This window comes from Rhipicephalus microplus, chromosome 3 (genome assembly GCF_043290135.1).
Source record: "Rhipicephalus microplus isolate Deutch F79 chromosome 3, USDA_Rmic, whole genome shotgun sequence".
Classification (NCBI taxonomy): domain Eukaryota; kingdom Metazoa; phylum Arthropoda; class Arachnida; order Ixodida; family Ixodidae; genus Rhipicephalus; species Rhipicephalus microplus.
Window position 1 is genome coordinate 236,564,437 of NC_134702.1, and position 19,210 is coordinate 236,583,646.

General features: G+C 45.4%; 1 protein-coding gene across 2 annotated transcripts in view; it reads left to right on the forward strand.

Annotated features, from left to right (window-relative positions):
* LOC142803526 (uncharacterized) overlaps window positions 1-19,210 on the forward strand; it is a 135,154-nt gene that overhangs the window by 42,880 nt on the left and 73,064 nt on the right. For both annotated transcript variants that reach the window (XM_075888654.1, XM_075888655.1), the window contains exon 3: window positions 92-154. In XM_075888654.1, the coding sequence (XP_075744769.1) occupies window positions 92-154 (63 nt within the window). The remainder of the gene's footprint in view (window positions 1-91; window positions 155-19,210) is intronic.

The following is a 19,210-nucleotide window of genomic DNA, read 5'->3' on the forward strand; positions in this document are numbered from 1 at the left end:
TCACAAGGGTTGTGTAATGTGAGCAACATGTGGGATTTTACTGTTTGTGCCTACGGACTTTCCAGTTCGTGAAAAACTTGCGTTTTTTCAGGAGACGAGTAGACTGTGCGCTGGAGCTAGGATCTGCTACGCTTCACTAGAAGGCGAGAAAATTGTGAGTATCAATAGGTGAGAGCATGGCTGAACAAGCGAAATACACATACAAAAAAACTGAAACAAACGATCAAGAAGCTTTTGACCTGCCCTGCGAGTTATGTTTCGTGGTCATATAGTGGAGTATGATTCTATTGAATGCGACGTTGGAACATTTGCAGGGAACAATATCACTTGTAGGAACAAAGTCAAGAGATCAATTACGGTACTCGTTTTATGCACCTCAATTTTACCACCACGAGTTTCCGTTTCAAAAATATCAAATTTTATGGTAATGTGCGTGTCATTCTTAAAGATGCTACAAAATGAACCTTTCCAGAAATTCGCACGTGCCACCTACGGAGGCTGGAAAGCATTATGGGAAGCCGGAGCGCCGGTGGAGTGTCATCCCCTCGCAGAAGCATTAGCTGACTTCATTTCCCGCAGCGTGCGGGCCTACTAACGCATAGTTGCGAGAATATCAAGCGTATTAACACTGTTTAAATCTGCAATCACAGAAGAGGCATAGGAGATTAAGATAGAGCTGGCGAATACTAAGTATCCTTGACTTATACATAATTCGGGAAAATGCCAAAGCAGTGAAAAGGTAAAAATTCTGCAGCATGAACATTCTTATGGTGCTAATGAGCAGTATCTGGACACAAAGTGTTTAAGCCAGGAAACGTTGATAAGTTACGTTGTGCTAGGCGATTAATGGTGAGATGACTTTAAAAGCAATGGCGGAAGCCTCATTCAGTGTGGGAAACGTATGAGAGGCTGCAGCGGCGCTTACATCAGCTGACAATGTGAAGAAAACTGACAGCGAGTGTCACTTTTGCATAAATAATAATGAAAGTGCAACTACCGATTTTCCTTTCCTTACGGAAATGCTATATGTGGCACTTATATATACATTAATGACCACATGTAAGCCTATATGTAACCATATAGGACTTCCGTTTACTATAGATGGATGTATATCTGGCGGGGTGAGTTCATATACGGGGATATATACAGCACTATATGGCGCAGTTGTCCCACATAAGGAGACAAATCCAGCCTTCTAAGGCATGGCCACACCATATATAACATATCAAGTAGATCCTTATATATAGACGTGCTCTCTTATTCGAGATGAATCGCGTATATATAAAGCACTACGATAGCAAGCCTTCATGCGGATTGTCATATATAACAATCCGTACACAAAGGTGACCTGCTTATTTTCTACGACAACAGGAATATTAAGTACATTCATTGTTTTTGCAGGGCAATAAAACAAACAAAATTTTAGGTCAACTTTTTGTATTTGATAGTTGAAACTATGCATGCATTCGTGTAATTCAACTTGTACAAGTTTTCCATAGAATATAGGTTTGCAACAAGAAGTTGCAATTATTACGACGTAAATAATGTATACGAGAGCAGACATGTTTTACAAGAAAAGAATCGTGTCATCACCAAACGTATTGAAGGTCGCGAACCTCGCAAATATGATCAAGCAATCTTATATAGCATTATGTAAAAACGACATGCATGCAACTTATATTGTTCACATTAATGCATAGTTTGGAGTGGTATCAAGAAATGGTTCTTTAAATGAATTTTCAGCTTGCACATCGGTTGATAAACTTGCTGATTATTCGAAGGTTTTGAAGACTATATGCTCCCTTCCTTTACCAAAATTTCAGTTATTCTTGTTTACCTCCATATACGATTGCTTTCAGTAGCCATTTACCACAATAGCATGCGCAATGCGATGTTTGAAAGAGTATCTTCGAAAGCAAAAAAAAAAAAGAACCCATGGTAATGCAGCTCGCACTCATTATTATACTGAAATCCGAGATGGAAGTTGTTCTAATTTATTTCAAAAATGCATCTTGCGTTTACTTTGGCTACGTATAATGTTCTTTGCTGTGCATATAGGGAATTTATTTAGAATTTTATGAGTGCATAGTAAACAACTTATTTTATGTAATGTTCGCAAGCGTCAAATAAATCTCACGTCATGCAGACTTAACGGGTACACGTTAAGAAGGGTGCAACTTACTCACACATGCTGCACATTTAATAAAACATGTATTGAAATGCTGAAGATTTAAGCAACCTTTAACGTAGGCTCCTGAATTCACAAAACTTCTATTTTGTTTGGGTGTAGCAAGGTGGCAAGTTGGTCTAGTTGAATAACGTTCATGATTGAAAATTTTTGTTGAAGCGCACTGAAGACAGACGGACAGAAGAGGCTGACAAAGACAGCGCTTGCTCTCCCAACTGAAGGTTTATTAAACAGAAAAAAACTATTTAAAGCGGATACATGGTATATCGCGCATGTGCATGAAAACAGGGTGCAACAGAAATAATTCTTGTCAGGATTACGAAAACTGTACATATTATGCATCATATGTTATATTTTACAGGTACTAGGTGTCGAGATACGCGTACTCTTTATCATGCAGTGCAATCGTAGCTTGGCTAACACAGTCATATCCCCTTTTTCAGATGTGGTAAGGCTCAACTAGCTCACGTGTTAGCTGATCCTTGTGTCGAAACATTATTTCTCTTTCTTTAAACACAGGATAACATCCGCAGTTTCTACAATGATTTGCAAGATGACTGTGGCGTGATGCCTTAACAGATGCGCGATGTTCTCTAAGGTGGTCGTTCACGCATCTTCCTGACTGGCCTATGTAGACTTTTCCACAAGAAAAGGGCGTCATACTCCCTTTGCGCACTTCACGAACATGTTTCCGTGTTTTATGGAGCAAGCTTTCGAACCTATGGGCTTATTAACGCGTGGATACAACCTGCTAGCTTGGTTTTTGCCGAAAACTTCACGTCTACGCTGTATCTACTTCCAACGTGCTTTTAGGCTTGAGCAACACTGAGGTTCCTCAAGCCTACACGCAGCTTCTGGCCTTTGGGCCAAAGCATTGCATCGAACCAGGGATGAACCGCGCAGAGAAGCTTGCCACCACCAAGACCGTATCCAGGCAAGCGCCCGACGACGAGAAAGCAAGGTGTGTTGCTGACTGCGTTGACGTTATTGCTTCAACTAGAGACGTTCTTAAGACTCGAGATAAACTCAAACCCGTATGTCAATTTCTGGTTCAGAATGAGTTGCGCTTGGCTGTGGCAGACAAAGAACGCTTTTTTGGAATTCTGGATAGAAGGACGTTTTGTGAAAAGAGTGCTGCAGCGGTGAAAAGGAATTTTGTACCAGCCTGGGAAGACAGCAAGAATGTCGTAAAAACAGCGCTGTCTCTCCTAAAAGATATGAATTTACTTAATCTGGCATCTCAGGTGAAAAGGGCAAAAAAAGTTGAGTTGGAGGTGTTCTTTTCAATCAAGACACACAAAAAGTTGTGTCTAGTTATTTGCAGATAAACTTGGAAGGCCTTACTGTGGATGATTCTTATCGTCTAAATATTTCAATGCAAATGGCAGTCTTTTTATTTCAGAATGTCATAGCTATGCCTTCAGCATTGACATTCAAAATTTGTTCTACTCCATACCTCACGAGAAAATTATGGTGTCCGTATAAGACTGCATCACTATTCAAAATGACAAAATGAAATTTTGCAAAAAACCCGTGTCAACGTAGAGTCATTCCTGGAGCTGCTGTCGTTTTATTTAAAGTCTACTATTGTTTCATGGGAAGGTAGGCCTTTCATTCAGCGATCTGGAATATGTATAGGCTCATCAGTAGCGCCTATTCTTAGTGAAATATTTTTGAGTAAATTTGACAGGGAAATCGAGCAGCACTTTTCTGGAATTGTTAAACATGTATTCAGTTATGCGGATGATTTCCTGATATACACAGAAGGCATTGATCCTTCCCGAGAGGTAGTGAACGTTTCAAAGGTGTTTAAGGGAAGTAGCATGGGCCTTGAGTTCATGACCGAGCAGCCTAAAAATAACGCGTTGCAGTTCTTGGATTTAAAATTGGAACTTGGTGGGGAACGCTTTTGCTGGTGTTATCAACCAAGAAGTGCCAAGCCAGTGCTAGATTACACGTCTGGGCACTCTAAGTTGGTAAAGAGGGGGATAGTGAAGTCTTGTTTTATGTCAGCTTTGCAGAAATCGTATGGGCATCTAATCAATGATGGTTTCAGGAGTCAGGTGGAAAAATTCCAGAAGGCGGGTTACCCAAAACAAGTAATTTTATCAGTGTGCATGGTCCTAACCAGAAAAATAAAGGGCGAAAAACAAAGATATATTTTGGAGACAGACCAGCAAAGGAAAATGGCTGTCATTCCATACGTGCACAAGTTGGCACACAATTTAAGCACGTTGGAAGTAGATACAGCGTAGACGTGAAGTTTTCGGCAAAAACCAAGCTAGCAAGCTTGTGTTCACGCGTTAATAAGCCCATAGGTTTGAAAGCTTGCCTCATAAAACACAGAAACATGTTCGTGAAGTGCGCGAAGAGAGTAGTAAACATGACGCCCTTTTCTTGTGGAAAAGTCTACATAGGCCAGTCAGGAAGATGCGTGAACGACCGCCTTAGAGAATATCACGCATCTGTTAAGGCATCGCGCAACAGTCATCTTGCAAATCACTGTAGAAACTGCGGATGTTATCCTGTGTTTAAAGCAACAGAAATATTATTTCGACTCAAGGATTAGCTAACACGTAAGCTAGTTGAGTCTTACCACATCAGAAAGAAGGGACATGACTGTGTTAGCCAAGCTACGATTGCACTGCATGATAAAGAGTACGCGTATCTCGACACCTAGTGCCTGTAAAATATATGATACATAATATGTACAGTTTTTGTAATCCTGACAAGAATGGTTTCTGTTGCACCCTGTTTTGATGCACATGCGCGATAGACCATGTATCCGCTTTAAATACTTTTTTTCTGTTTAATAAACCTTCAGTTGTGAGAGCAAGCGCTGTCCTTGTCAGTCTCTTCTGTCCGTCTGTCTTCAGTGCGCTTCTACAAAAACTTTCAGTCATGATTGTTTGGGTGTGTTGAGGTCGCTAATGCCCAGAAGCCTCATCAGCATTAGCTTAAACATTATCTTGTGAATACAATTATTATGACAGTTTTGTGAACTAGAGCTGACATGATGCCTAAGCCATACTCTACAATATGTAAACAGCCCTCCGCGGTGCAGCCGCGTAATAACTAAAACTGCTTCCAAACATATTCTTTCAACACAAACAGTGTGGTGATGTTACTTGTGATAAATTATGTAGGCCAGTACCTACCCACCAAAATGCGCAATTACACACTCACGTATAGAGGGTGAAAGATACCCAGACATTAGCATTCGCTTCAATGCGGCCAAATATTTTCAGCCATGTGAGAATGACATGAGTGTAGTACTGTTATTATTATTATTATTATTATCAATCATATTACTAATATTGTTGTTGTTTCTCGCAAAACGTCCGACGTGTCAATTCCATACCCTGTCAATACTGTGTCGGTATGTAAGGTTTATGAGCTCAGTAATCTTGGTGTTCTTTTCGAAAGCATCTTAATTTTTTCCTACTTGCATTAAATGTACTGGCATCCGAGGCCTTTGTTCTCTCTCTGTTGGCAGAATATCTATCGAGAATCCAGTTCTCCTAGAGCCTTCTACATATTGTACACCGTGATATCTCTTGCTCAACTTGAGTATATATGCTTAAATGATCTGGAATGGTCTCGCTAAGTCCAGCAGTAACGCCACTGAGCAAGTCCTGAAAATAATCATAAATATATACACCCATCATTTTGCTAGACTCTTTTCAACACTGCTAGAATATTGTCTTTGCCATAACGGCTGACAAAATCACGCTGAGCTGTTATTTCTGTACAAGCTAGCTCAGGGTAAGATATTCTGCCCTTCTCGGTTGTAATAATGTTTCTATTCCGCGTAAGTTATCCAGATAGAGTCGACCATAGTATTGCCGCATGAATTCGCGTGGTTTTCGTGTGGAAGAGGACGAAGAAGTTGGGACTGGGCCGCTTTTGTTTTTCCTAGCTTGACGAGCAGTTCTGCGGGAGGTTTCCTTGAGTAAGACAAGATTGGTGACAAGATTGGTGGAGGTGCTGGGTACGACAACTGACGACGCACCCCATGCACAAGAGCCCGCCCAGGAGCCGGAACACAAGCCCTGTGCCCGTGGACACGCCAGTTCACAGAACAAGCCGCCGCCAACGAGGCCTACCACCAGAGACACCGGCACAGCTTATCCATAGAGCGACTATGACTTCGCCTCAAGGCGTCATGGAAACTCCTACGTCGTCGGCACCAATTTATTGCACTGTCCAGAACCCGCTGATGCCTAGTCCCTTTCACGGAGAGCTGTTTGAGGATGTGGACGACTGGCTGAGCGAGTTCGAACACGTCGCAGCGATCAACTACTGGGACGAAGCCGCCAAACTCCGCAACGTCTACGCGTGTTTGAAAGACGGCGCCCGAACGTGGTTCATGAACAGAAGTGATGTCTTGACATCCTGGCGCGAGTTCCAGCATCGCCTCTTGGAGACCTACCGGAGCCCCGACCGCCGCGATCGTGCTGAACGTGCATTGCATTCACGCATCCAGATGCCTAATGAGACCGTCACCATGTACGTGGAGGACATGACGCAGCTTTTCAGGCGAGCGGATCCGGCAATGCCAGAAGAAAAAAAGCTACGCTATCTGATGCGAGGCGTGAAGGAGCAGCTTTTTGCTGGTCTAGTGCGGAGTCCTCCGAAGAGTGTAGCAGAATTTCTGACCGAAGCCACTACGATGGAGAGGGTACTTCATCAGCGGTCAGCCCTACTCAACCGGCAAGTGAATTCTGCATCACCTACTGAATTTTCCGCCAGCTTCGGGAGCAACAGCATTGAGTGGATTCGCGAAATCGTCCGCTCCGTCGTCCGCGAGGAAATCGCGAAACTACACGGGGCGAGACAGCCGGAGGTAAGCAGCATCACCAATATTATTCGGGACGAGGTCCAGCAGGTGCTTCACAGCCGTCGCCCTCAACCAACGGTTACAAATCTAGAACCACCTCCTGCGTCCACTGATGTTGGGAACCGCACATATGCCGAAGCTCTGCGCACTTCCATGCCGGTCTCAAGCCCTGCAGTCCCAATCCAGACGATGCCGCCAGTTTCAATTCAATCTGCGCATGCTGGTTTGGACATCGACGGTCGCCGTGCCCCTCCGCGGAAGTCCGATATTTGGCGTACGTCGGATAGAAGACCCCTCTGCTTCCATTGCGGTGAAGCCGGTCACATCTACCGGGAATGTCCATACCGACAACTTGGACTGCGCGGTTTCTCTATTCATTCGCCTCGTCCCCTAGTTGGTCAGAGGCCAAGAGAAATTGAGGACTACCTCGCGCAGCAACGCCTGCCTTTCTCACGGCGTCAATCGCGGTCTCCATCTCCACGACGACCCGCAGCTATTGGACCACGTCTCAGTACGATGGCACGGGGACGTTCCCCAAGCCCTCGTCGGGAAAACTGAAGGCAGCGACCTTCGGGGGCGAGGTCGCTGGGACTAAAAGTGCGGAAGACCTCCTATCGACGCTTCCACAAAACGCTGCAGACATTGAATTGACGTCTGAGTGCAGTGCGAGAGAAATGCCGGATTGTGCGTCTGAACCCAGTGGCCGAGTCTCACTCGACATTCCCGTGCTGATAGACGGTCTTCAGGTTAGCGCATTGGTGGACACAGGTGCAGATTATTCTATTATGAGCGGAAAATTGGCAACCAGTCTTAAGAAAGTGATGACACCTTGGAATGGGACGCGTATTCGCACTGCTGGAGGCCACGTTATTACTCCATTGGGTCGCTGTACCGCAAGAGTGGAAATACGCGAGTCAACGTTTGTGGTAACCTGCCTCGTACTACGCGACTGTTCTCGTCAGCTCATCCTTGGAATGGACTTCCTTCGAGAGAATGGCGCGATCATAAATCTCCGCGAGCGAATGGTGACTTTCTCGACGCAACTTGCAACCGATCGAGGCGCTGATAGCTGTCGTAGACCTGCGCTGCGTGTTGCCGACGAAAGCGTGACGTTGCCTCCCCGAGCGACTGCTTTCGTAGAAGTCACCTGTGAAGACCTCCAAGACGGTGACGTGGTCGCCGAGAGCAACGTATCCCTTTTACTGCTTCAAGGTGTGTGTGCAGTGCGAAGCATTCTGCGTGTGCGTGACGGACGGTCGCAGATACTCGTCACAAATTTTAACTTCGAGCACCGACATCTTTTCCGCGGCACCACCGTGGCCTTCGGAGACCGTGTAGCGGATGTCACCGAGTGCTTCGCATCCGAGGAAATGGTTGATGGAGATAAGTTTCTGGACCACATCGACGTCAGTTCGAAGCTTTCGGACGAGAAGAAGGCCGCACTGCATACCCTGCTGAAGGAATCTAAATCTTGCTTCGCCTCTTCATCTAGAGTCGGTCAAACACCCCTCATAAAGCACCGAATTATTACCGACGATGATGTTCGCCCAATCCGCCAGCAACCTTACCGTGTTTCGGCTAAAGAACGCGAGACTATACAGACGCAGGTAAAGGAGATGCTTGACGACGGGGTGATACAACCGTCGAGCAGCCCGTGGTCCTCGCCAGTCGTTCTAGTAAAGAAGAAAGACGGAACGCTGCGATTCTGTGTTGACTACAGGAAACTCAATAGCGTCACAAAAAAAGACGTCTACCCGCTCCCACGGGTTGATGATTCTCTCGACAGGCTACGACACGCGAAGTATTTTTCATCGATAGATTTGAAGAGCGGCTATTGGCAGATAGAGGTCGATGAGCGAGACAGAGAGAAGACAGCGTTTGTAACTCCCGATGGGCTTTATGAATTCAGAGTTCTTCCTTTCGGCCTCTGTTCGGCTCCCGCAACATTCCAGCGAATGATGGATACCGTTCTCGCTGGCTTGAAGTGGCAAAGCTGCCTTGTATACCTTGATGATGTGGTCATCTTTGCCGAGAGTTTCGAAGAACATCTGAAGCGTCTAAGAATGGTTCTGGAAGCTATTCGTTCGGCCGAACTCACGCTAAAACCCCAGAAGTGCCATTTCGGCTACGATGAGCTGAAATTTTTGGGACATGTTGTGAGTGCGGATGGAGTGCGGCCTGACCCAGAAAAAACTGCAGCAGTCGCCACCTTTCCTGTGCCGTCAGACAAAAAAGCGGTGCGGCGTTTTCTCGGCTTGTGTGCTTATTATCGCCGATTCATTACCAACTTCTCGACGATAGCCGAACCGCTCACACGACTCACCCGAGATGATGTACCGTTTGCCTGGACTACAGAGCAAGAAGCAGCTTTCACAGAGTTACGGCAGCGAATGCAAGAGGCACCTGTTCTTGCGCATTTTGATGAGGACGCTGATACCGAAGTTCACACGGATGCAAGCAACGTCGGACTTGGCGCTGTCCTTGTACAACGGCACAACGGCGTAGAACATGTCATAGCTTACGCCAGTCGTACTCTCTCTCGAGCCGAGGCCAACTACTCCACTTCAGAGAAGGAATGCCTCGCAGTCGTGTGGGCAACGGCAAAGTTTCGACCTTACCTCTACGGCCGTTCCTTCAAGGTGGTGACCGATCACCATTCGCTGTGTTGGCTGGCCAATCTCCGTGATCCGTCTGGTCGTCTCGCTCGGTGGAGTTTACGCTTACAAGAGTTCGACATCATGATTGTGTATAGGTCTGGGCGCAAGCACGAAGATGCCGACGCACTTTCTCGAGCACCCGTGGGACATCCTGATATGGACTCGGAATATGCTGATGGTTTTCTCGGAGCCCTCAGTGATTCTGACTTTATGTCTAGACAGAGAGCCGATCAGGAATTGCGCCCTATTATTGATTCCTTAGAAGGCCGAAATTCTCACACTCCTCGGCGCATCGCTCGCGAATTGTCATCCTTTTGTCTAAGGAGGGGCATTCTTTACAAGAAAAATGCTCGAGGTAGCAACAAAGCCTTCCTCCTCGTTGTACCAGCCGACATGCGGGATGACATCCTACTCGCGTGCCACGACGAGCCCACGTCGGGACACTTGGGCTACTCGCGGACTCTCGCCAGAGTGCGCCAGCAGTACTATTGGCCACGACTTTCGACCAGTGTACACCGCTACGTGCAAGGCTGCCGCGAGTGCCAGCGTCGCAAGACGCCACCCGTGAAACCTGCGGGCCTTCTCCACCCTATTACACCACCACGGACACCTTTCGACCTCGTGGGAATGGACCTTCTAGGACCCTTCCCTTTGTCGGCCACTGGTAACAAATGGATTATAGTGGCAACCGATTACTTGACCCGGTATGCTGAGACAAAGGCATTACCCCGCGGCACGGCGTCTGAAGTGGCGAAGTTCTTCGTGCAGCACATCGTCCTCCGGCACGGCGCGCCGTCATGTGTGATTACGGATAGAGGAACATCATTTACGGCACAAATGCTAGAGGACATTTTCAGACTGAGCTGCACGAGTCACCGAAAAACAACGGCTTACCACCCACAAAGTAATGGACTGACGGAAAGGCTCAACAAGACCATAGCGGACATGCTGTCAATGTACGTGGACGTGCAGCACAAAACCTGGGACGATATCCTCCCATACGTCACGTTCGCATACAATACGGCAATGCAGGAAACAACCCGATTTTCACCTTTCCACCTTGTTTATGGACGCAACGTACAAACGATGCTTGACGCTATGCTGCCGTACGATAATAGCGATGCTCTTTCTCCAGAAGCCGAGCAATACACGCAGTACGCCGAAGAGGCTCGTCAACTGGCTCGCGTGAACATCGGTCACCAACAAGACGCAGATGCACGACGTTACAACCTTCGCCGTCGAAACGTCGCATACCACCCGGGTGAACGAGTGTGGGTGTGGACTCCTGTCCGACGACCAGGCTTGTCTGAAAAGCTTCTGAGCCGTTATTTCGGACCATACAAGGTTATCCGACGTGTGAGTGACCTTACATACGAAGTACTTCCGGACGGCACAGTGTCGTCACGTCGACAACATCGGCCCGAAACTGTGCATGTCGTACGACTCAAGCCGTACTACACACAATAGTCTCTGTGCTTGCGAGTTACTTCGCAAACGTGACAGTGATCTCATGTGGTGTTTTTTTTTTCTTCTTGACTCTCCCACTGGTGCTGTTGTGTTCGCGCATGGTCCAAGTGCTTGTGCGCCCTCTTTGTTTTCCCTGGCACTCACTTTGTGATTCTCTGCGTCAACGCGTGTTCTAATTATGGGTTTTTTTTTCTTCTTCTTTTATTTAGAAGCATCGAGTCGATGCTTTTTAAAAGGGGGGACTAATGCCGCATGAATTCGCGTGGTTTTCGTGTGGAAGAGGACGAAGAAGTTGGGACTGGGCCGCTTTTGTTTTTCCTAGCTTGACGAGCAGTTCTGCGGGAGGTTTCCTTGAGTAAGACAAGATTGGTGACAGTATGTATCTTCCAGCTTCTTCTAACATCTCTTACAGAATACCGAGTCTCAATACCATCAACTTTCTTGATTCGTTATGTTTTTCATAGTCCACAGTTTTTTTTTTATCAGTAAGCTTTTTCTATCCTAACGTAGATTTGCACATGTTAAGATTCTTCTCTTTTCCGTCTTTCAGGAAGCTTTCCGCACCGTTGTGTATATTCCACATTGTTCCACATTATTCCACATTCATTATTCCACAGTATTCTACATTCAGTTCCATTCAATGAATATCTTCTCTTCTATTTAATTGTTCCCATTGTGCATTGATGTCTTTTTGTCTGCCCATTTTTGCTCTTTTTGTTTTGCTTTTTTGTAGACGGCCTGTAATGAATTGTTTCTTAATATTGTTTTATTTTTGCGTGCGTCAGCACGAAATACCTATGGTTGTTCATTGAAACGCTAAATAAAAGATTGAATGATAATAATAATAATAATAATAATAATAATAATAATAATAAAAATATTATAAATGCTTGAGACATAAGTCGAAAATCTGGCTGGAACGCATCTTGGTAGTCGGCCTACACGAAGCAGTGATTGCAGCTTCACCGAATAACTGTCTTAAAGGTCATACACCTGCAGCTTTATGGGCCCACGGGGAAAAGTTGAGCTCCATTCTCCCAAAAAACCTTGCCCGACTGCACTTCAGCCGTTTTACACTATTGCAAGGGGTTCGCAAGGTTAAGAATGTAAAAGGGCGCCAGTCAGAGGGGGGAAAAATTCAGGGAACGTTTTCTGCATACAGCAGTCGGTCGACACAGCACACAAGAAAGCGCCGCGGCCCATTGAAAGTAAGGATGAAGAAAATAGTTTGCGCAAAAACTCAGTCGTGTGGTATATTATTGCGTCACTATTTGTGAAAAAATATAAAACTTCGTTCACCAATAAGCTTAGGATAATTTAATTTCAGCGAAAAGCTCGTAAATAATTGATCTAAAGGGTAGTGTTGGTTACATTGTCAAGCCTTCAGTGTATCCATCCGCGCGATTGTTGCGTCTTCGCTTGCCGAAGTCATGGGTGCAGCGCGGATTGCGTTTGTCGCTTTTCATTCCCCTTGCTTTTATTTCGTGTTCACCTACTGCTGTAAATTGCCCAAGATAATTACACCGCTCTCAGGAATCTACTTCGCTTACGCGGTGCAATTGTAGACAGCCGTGGATGTTTTTTGTGTGCGTGTGCGTGTGTAGGATGCTCTATTGGCGATCGTCAACCTTTCGTGCGAAAAAACAAATGAACACCCATGCTTGCGGGCAAGTTTTCCTTCATAAATTCTCCCGAAAGCAGTACGAATTAACGTAGTGGCCTTAAGGTGTGAATAGGTTTGTTGTAATAACAGGCCCCGTGAAAGACAAGTCTCGATTAAATGTTGAGGTAAATTCACCATTTTCATTACCTTCGCATGTTGTTCGCAAATATTATGAAGAGTCAGAAAACATAGCGCATAGCATGCTTCCCGAGTAAATAACTTCAGAGTTATCGTGGTTACGTGATTAGACTGTGTTTACGCGATACGACAACACTTTCTTTTTGTATTTCTTCCAGACAGGGCTCTATTTATACGGAGACTCTACAGGAGCGAAATATTGGCTTCGTGCTATTGTAATTTTTGTAAAAGTATTGATGTAAATATATTTATTTTGTATGTTTCTCGTTTTAACGCTTGGAGAATTATCAAGGATAAATTACAACTTGCGCAATTACGACTGAAAAATTGTGTAATACTTCCATCTTCAAGGGTGTCACGAATTTATGAGCCCGCGTTTTGATTTGACTTTCTTCGCCTACTTCCCGCTTGATTTTATATCTACGCGTGTTTTGATAAGCACACGCAGTAAACATTTTCTTGCTAGCATGGTTCTTCAAGGCATGGTGCAGTACTCACGGATCAAAACAGAAAGACTTAGGAATAGCCCATAATTCTGTTTCCACCATCTACAGTTCGTGGGATACAAGTGCGATTTCAACTCAAATGCGTACATCAGACCTAACATTATTGTTACAGGTGTCGCAACATCGCGTAGTTATCTTGAGGAATTGCACATACCCGTATACATAGTTACACAAAATATTGTGATGTTACGTGTAAATCCGTGAGCACTGTACATAATTTTACGCAAGCCGACAAATAAACTCGTTTGATGCATTAGGGCTTGACACTGTGTGAAAAAATTGGGGAATATTAGCCTTCGTTTTTCAGAATTCCACACGATTTCAGTATCCTGTTCCTTGTGCGTAATTCAACCACTCAGTGTGTACTTTTTATTGTATGATGTTACTTGAACAATTTGAATTGTGTAATAGTGCTGTGCAATTGAGAAAGTTTCAAGTTTCTTGTCTCAATGAAGGTTTTGTACATGGCTGCATTCTGTGTAATACATGGGTAGCATAGCTCGAACCACAAGCAATAATATGTCATCTCCACTTAGTTGCGCTAAAAAATTTGAAGTACAAAAGGACGACACGTGGATACAGTGCACACTACCCAAAAGTTTATTGGAGAAAACTACTGGAGAAAATGAACTGTCGTGCCAGGTCACCAAAACTTGTCGAAAGCGTCATGGGGCTATGTGTGGAGACGGTGAATGACAGCTCGAACAGAAAGGCCGTGTTGCTTAGCACTGTGGTTTTGTGGTTCACTTGACAGGTGATGTGTAGTAACTGGAGGGCGTGTGTGCAAGTAGGCATTTGGTGTGTAGTGAAACCACGGGCCCAAGCTAAAGTGGGCGGAGAAGGAGGGCGTTCGATTTCTTCCCACACTTAGCGGTGCATGGCTTTGCCATAAACGGAGAAACGAGAACCCTGCGGGTTGAGCCAATGCTGGGTGATTGAACAATTATGGCCTCCCGGGGGAGGCAACACACTGCTTTGGCATCGGCTTCACGTAGACGGCACCCCTTGGCTGACCCACCTAAGGGAAATTGGCAGTCGTCTTTTCTTGTCTCTTTTTCACTCCCCATATTTCCCTTTTATTCTTTTATGTCTAGTCCTCTCTTGAACTCACCTTATTTTTTATTTCGGCAAGGGCCAACCTTGTGTTGTTCCCTACCTTGTTAATAATAAATTTGATTATAGGGGTAATATAAAGGAATGTAGTGCTTGCAGCCAATTCATTGTAAGAACTGCAACATCTCTAGTTCTGTCAGCGGTGAGTGGTCGCCATTACTGCCGAAATGCATCAAGACACTATGAGAACCTTCAATTCACAGGGACACATGTTAGATCTTCGATCCTAAACTTTTGGTAACGTTTTCGGCGTCAAATATTGGGTCATGACTCTCGCAGCTGCCCTGGTAGTCCATCTTGTGCAAAACTGCAAATGTAGGGCTTAAAACCATACCTCTTACACTTGTGATGCTGCTTCTGACTGCATACTCTTCGTCCAGTCATAACTAGAAAAAAATTCAATGTCTGAAAGTCCGTGACAACATATCATCCAAAGAAGCTCGCAAAAAGTGTTCATCATTTTACAGTATTATATATATGCTGATGCGGTGCGCAAAAGGGTAGCACCACACCAACGAACCGCTAGCAGCGGGCCGGCGGCTTTGACGCCTACCTCCTTGGCGGCATCTGCCCAATCAGCTCCACTGATTCTCGAACAGGTACCGGCGACTCTAGGGTCATAAGGTGTCAAGACCTCGTCGCACCAGGTGCAGATGGAAACACGAGCCACAAGCTCGAACGTGTGGGCATCCAGCGCCTTTCAGGAAGAAGTGAACACTTCGTACCCGTGATGCCAAAAGTGTGGCGTAGCTCTTTGATGCGTGCGAAGATAACTGAAAAAGTGAATTCTAAAAGAACTTGTTGTTGGGCTTGTTGGTAGAGCATTTCGAAAAGTTAATTTTAGCGCGAAAGCTTGACACGATCAATCACACATGCACACACCCATGCATCAAACACACACAGCGCCCACTTAACTGGGCGGAAGTTCTTCTTGATAGCCGCTAAAGCCTTTTCTTTGCATGCTCCCTCAGGCATGACCACAAAGCAACCTTCTTTGTCGGCTAGCATTAACGTTAATTTGTGGTTTTTAAAGAACGACACGATGTTGTTCAAGCCTTTAACTTTAGGTCTATCTTGATTCTGTGGTGCACATTTCGATAAACAGTTCATACCATCTTGTAGGCATCTGTCCCGGTCTTGATTGGCCTTCACAGGCAAGTCCCTGCTTAGTCCGACAAGTTCATGGGCAGAAATGCGAGGCGGAACAGCATACTTTTGTCCCTTGCGAAGCTATCTCTCGATTTCTGCCGGAATGTATGCGTCTTGTAGTACGACAATGCGCTTCTGTTGTTCTTCCCTTCTTTGCTTATCAAACACCTTGAGCAGTGTATTCAGCACCTGCTTCCACCTCACTTCCGTGAGTACGCCTAGTTGCTACCTCAGCCATCGAAGGTGTTGAGCAGCCTGCCATTGCAGAAGAAGACTGTAGTGGACCACGCAGAGCCAGTCATGAAACAAACGCACCTGACGCCAAAGTTCCACCTTGAGAATCTTGCAGACCCTTTTGACATGTCTCCAGGATGGTTGAATACCTCCGAATAAGGTAAAAACTTTCTCAAAAAGGAAACCCTTGCGTATGCAGAGGCCGCACTTCCTTGCTTGGCATGTGGCCTCGATGATGTTGCGCACAAGTCCATCAATGATTGACACAAGGTCTAACGGGTTAAAAGACAGGCCAGACCCACTGTACTAGAAATGTATTCTAAAAGAACTTGGTGTTCCTAGCCCAACACCAAGTTCTTTGAAATACATTTCTAGTACAGTGGGCCTGGCTTTTAACCCGTTAGACCTTGTCACACAAGGTCTAACGTTACATGAGTTCCAAGTTTACCCGAAAGATCAGTAACTTCCTTTTCATACACTCAGCAGTACTTTATTGGCAATACAGAAACACCAATTATACAACGGAACGGTAGTGGACTGCTTAGAAACACCGACATTGTACAGGAACTTTTGCACAAAGATTCATCAAAAGGGATGTGTGTAAAAGAAACACACTTAGAATTGAAGAAGGCCCATTTTCTGTGTCAATACTTTAATGGGGCCGTGACGTGGGTGAAGGGAGAAGATTGGGTGTGCTGGCTACAGGTTAGGACAAATCTTGTGCCAACGTTAAAGAAAAGTCACATTAGAGCAAGACACTGGCACTGATAGCGGTGAACAGAGCGCCAGCCGTTGATCAACTGACATGCAGTGAAGCACGTCGGCATTTATACGTGTGCCATAAAATATTGCAGCCTTATCACTGGTCGTCGCACCAGCTCTGGAATAATCTCGAGAGTTCGTGGCTTAACAGAACCATTTGTAAACAGAACCATCTACAATGATAGCAAACTTTCTAGAACAATGATGCGCAGTTTGCGCTGAGCACTGCTGAAAGGCTTTGTGGGTGAAAAGCGAATGAAGCAAGAGTGAAAATAAGAAACGCGCGTGGCATTGCTCTCTTCTGAAAAAGCATCATCTCGATGCTTTAGCAGAACACGGGGGAAAATACATGAACAATAAAATTTTAAAAAATAAAGAAAGTACAATAATAACTGAGTAGAAACAATAAACCGCGATAACAGAGAAATCACGATAAATAATACAGTCTTTAGGTTCATGAACGCGCATGAAGCGTCTTGAAGTAGAGGGGGCTATTTGCCGTACCGTACCGCAAAAGAAGACTGATATAGACTATAAAATTTTGGTACGTGATCAGAAAAAGGTGTTCCACGTCAACAATATAAAAGGTATGAATAGTGACTAGAGGACAAAAACTGAGAAGAAAAAGAACTAGCTACTGTATTTAAAGTGATTGCAGGGGAAAACCAGAAAGAGGTGCCTACATATAATAGGAAGAAGACAAAGGTGGTAGCGAAAGCTGCAAGTAAAAAATATTTTCGAAGCTAGACCTTTCACAGGAGATTGGTAAATACCAATTCAGAAATTGTCAAAAGAAGAAAAAACAGCGTCTGAATGGTCCACGGCATTATTCTGACTCAGAGTACAAACAGATCACCAACTGTTTGATTTATTTAGCACACCAGGACTAATAAACGTAAGGGCGACGAGTTGGAGCCTGGTGTTGCAAGAATATTGTTTACACGTGAAGTATATCGAGGGTCGACAAAAAGTGAGAGCCGAATTTATGAGCAAATCCATGTGAATTATGTGACAGTGCGTTGGGCGGTGCAAATCATGTGTACATTAGGTGCGACCATGTGTGAAAATTGTGTGAACGATAGCAGTGATGACGCGTGAACAAAAAAAAATGCAGGAAAAGGTAAATAAGTGTGTGAATAATTCAACGGAGTGTGGAAAGACAGAAATCAAGAAAGAAGAACAAGGTGCAGCCTTGCATACATCATATGGAGATTGGGAATGACCAGTTCTTTGAGAAAAAAAAATGGCAGCATATCTACGGAGTGAATGATGGAGAGTGGGGCGAAGCATCCGTCCGTCCATTCGTTCTTGCTTCCGTCCGTCCATGCGTCCATCTGTGTGACCATCCACGCGTTTATCCGCCCGTCCGTGCGTGCGTCTGTTCGTGCGTCCATCCCTGCGTTCGTCCATGCATCCGCCCCTGCGTCCGTCCATGCGTCTATCCGTCCATGCAGCCATCCGAGCGTCCGTCCATGCATCTGCCTGTGTGTCCGTTCGTTCATCTACTCAACACTCCAAGTACTATCTCGCATCTTTTTATCATATATTCTCCATATAGAAGCACTGCCATCACGCGTACATTCCAAGGACTAAACTAGAGGTGGCAGACGCACGCTTTCTTTCGGCTTGCGCTTCGTGTCTACTTCCCACATTTAACCACCTCGAGTTCATGGTATGTACTAGTTTACTGTATTTATAGCACTGCGGCCCAATGCTCGCTAAACCTTTCCAAAACCAAGGAGGTCATGCCCAGCGAGTATAACGTAGCAACCCTTTCTTGTCAGACATCGCTCTATGTACATGCCAATGGCTGCTAATGGGGAATGAGAGACAGGAGAATTTGGCTTTTACTTTCTTACGGCTTGCGCTTCGCATATACTTCCCACCTTTAACAACCTCGAGTTCATGGTATATACTAGTTGACTGTATTCATGGCACGGCGGCTCAACGCTCGCTAAACCTTTATGAAACCAAGGAGGTCACACCCAGCGAGTATGACGTAGCAACCCTTTGTCAGATAGTGCTGAATGTACATGCCAATGGCTGCTAATGGGGAATGTGAGACAGGAGAATTCGGCTTTTAGTTAACGCGCACGCTGCGAATTTTTTTTATTGTTCAACAACGCACAGGAGAAATCTCCCACCGGCACCACTTTGCAGGTCAAAACGTAAGACTGGTTACACACTACGACTACTACTACGAGGGACGAACGGGTGCCGCTTTAAGGGGCTTCGCCCTTAAAACCTAAGAAGGTCCAATGCCATGTGTTAAGAAGAAGCACGAGGCACGTGCCAAACGTTGAAGCTCGGCGACGGTGCACGGCGCAAGAGATTGGTCGGGGAAAGGCTCATGGCACGCGACCCGGGCCGGGAGAAAAAATCCGAGAGGATGAGCTGGGAATGTACGCTGGAACGCCGAGTGGCGGAGACGTGAAAAACGAGCTTCCATACGGCGCCGAGAGGAGTACAGCCACAAGGTTCTGAGAGGTGTCG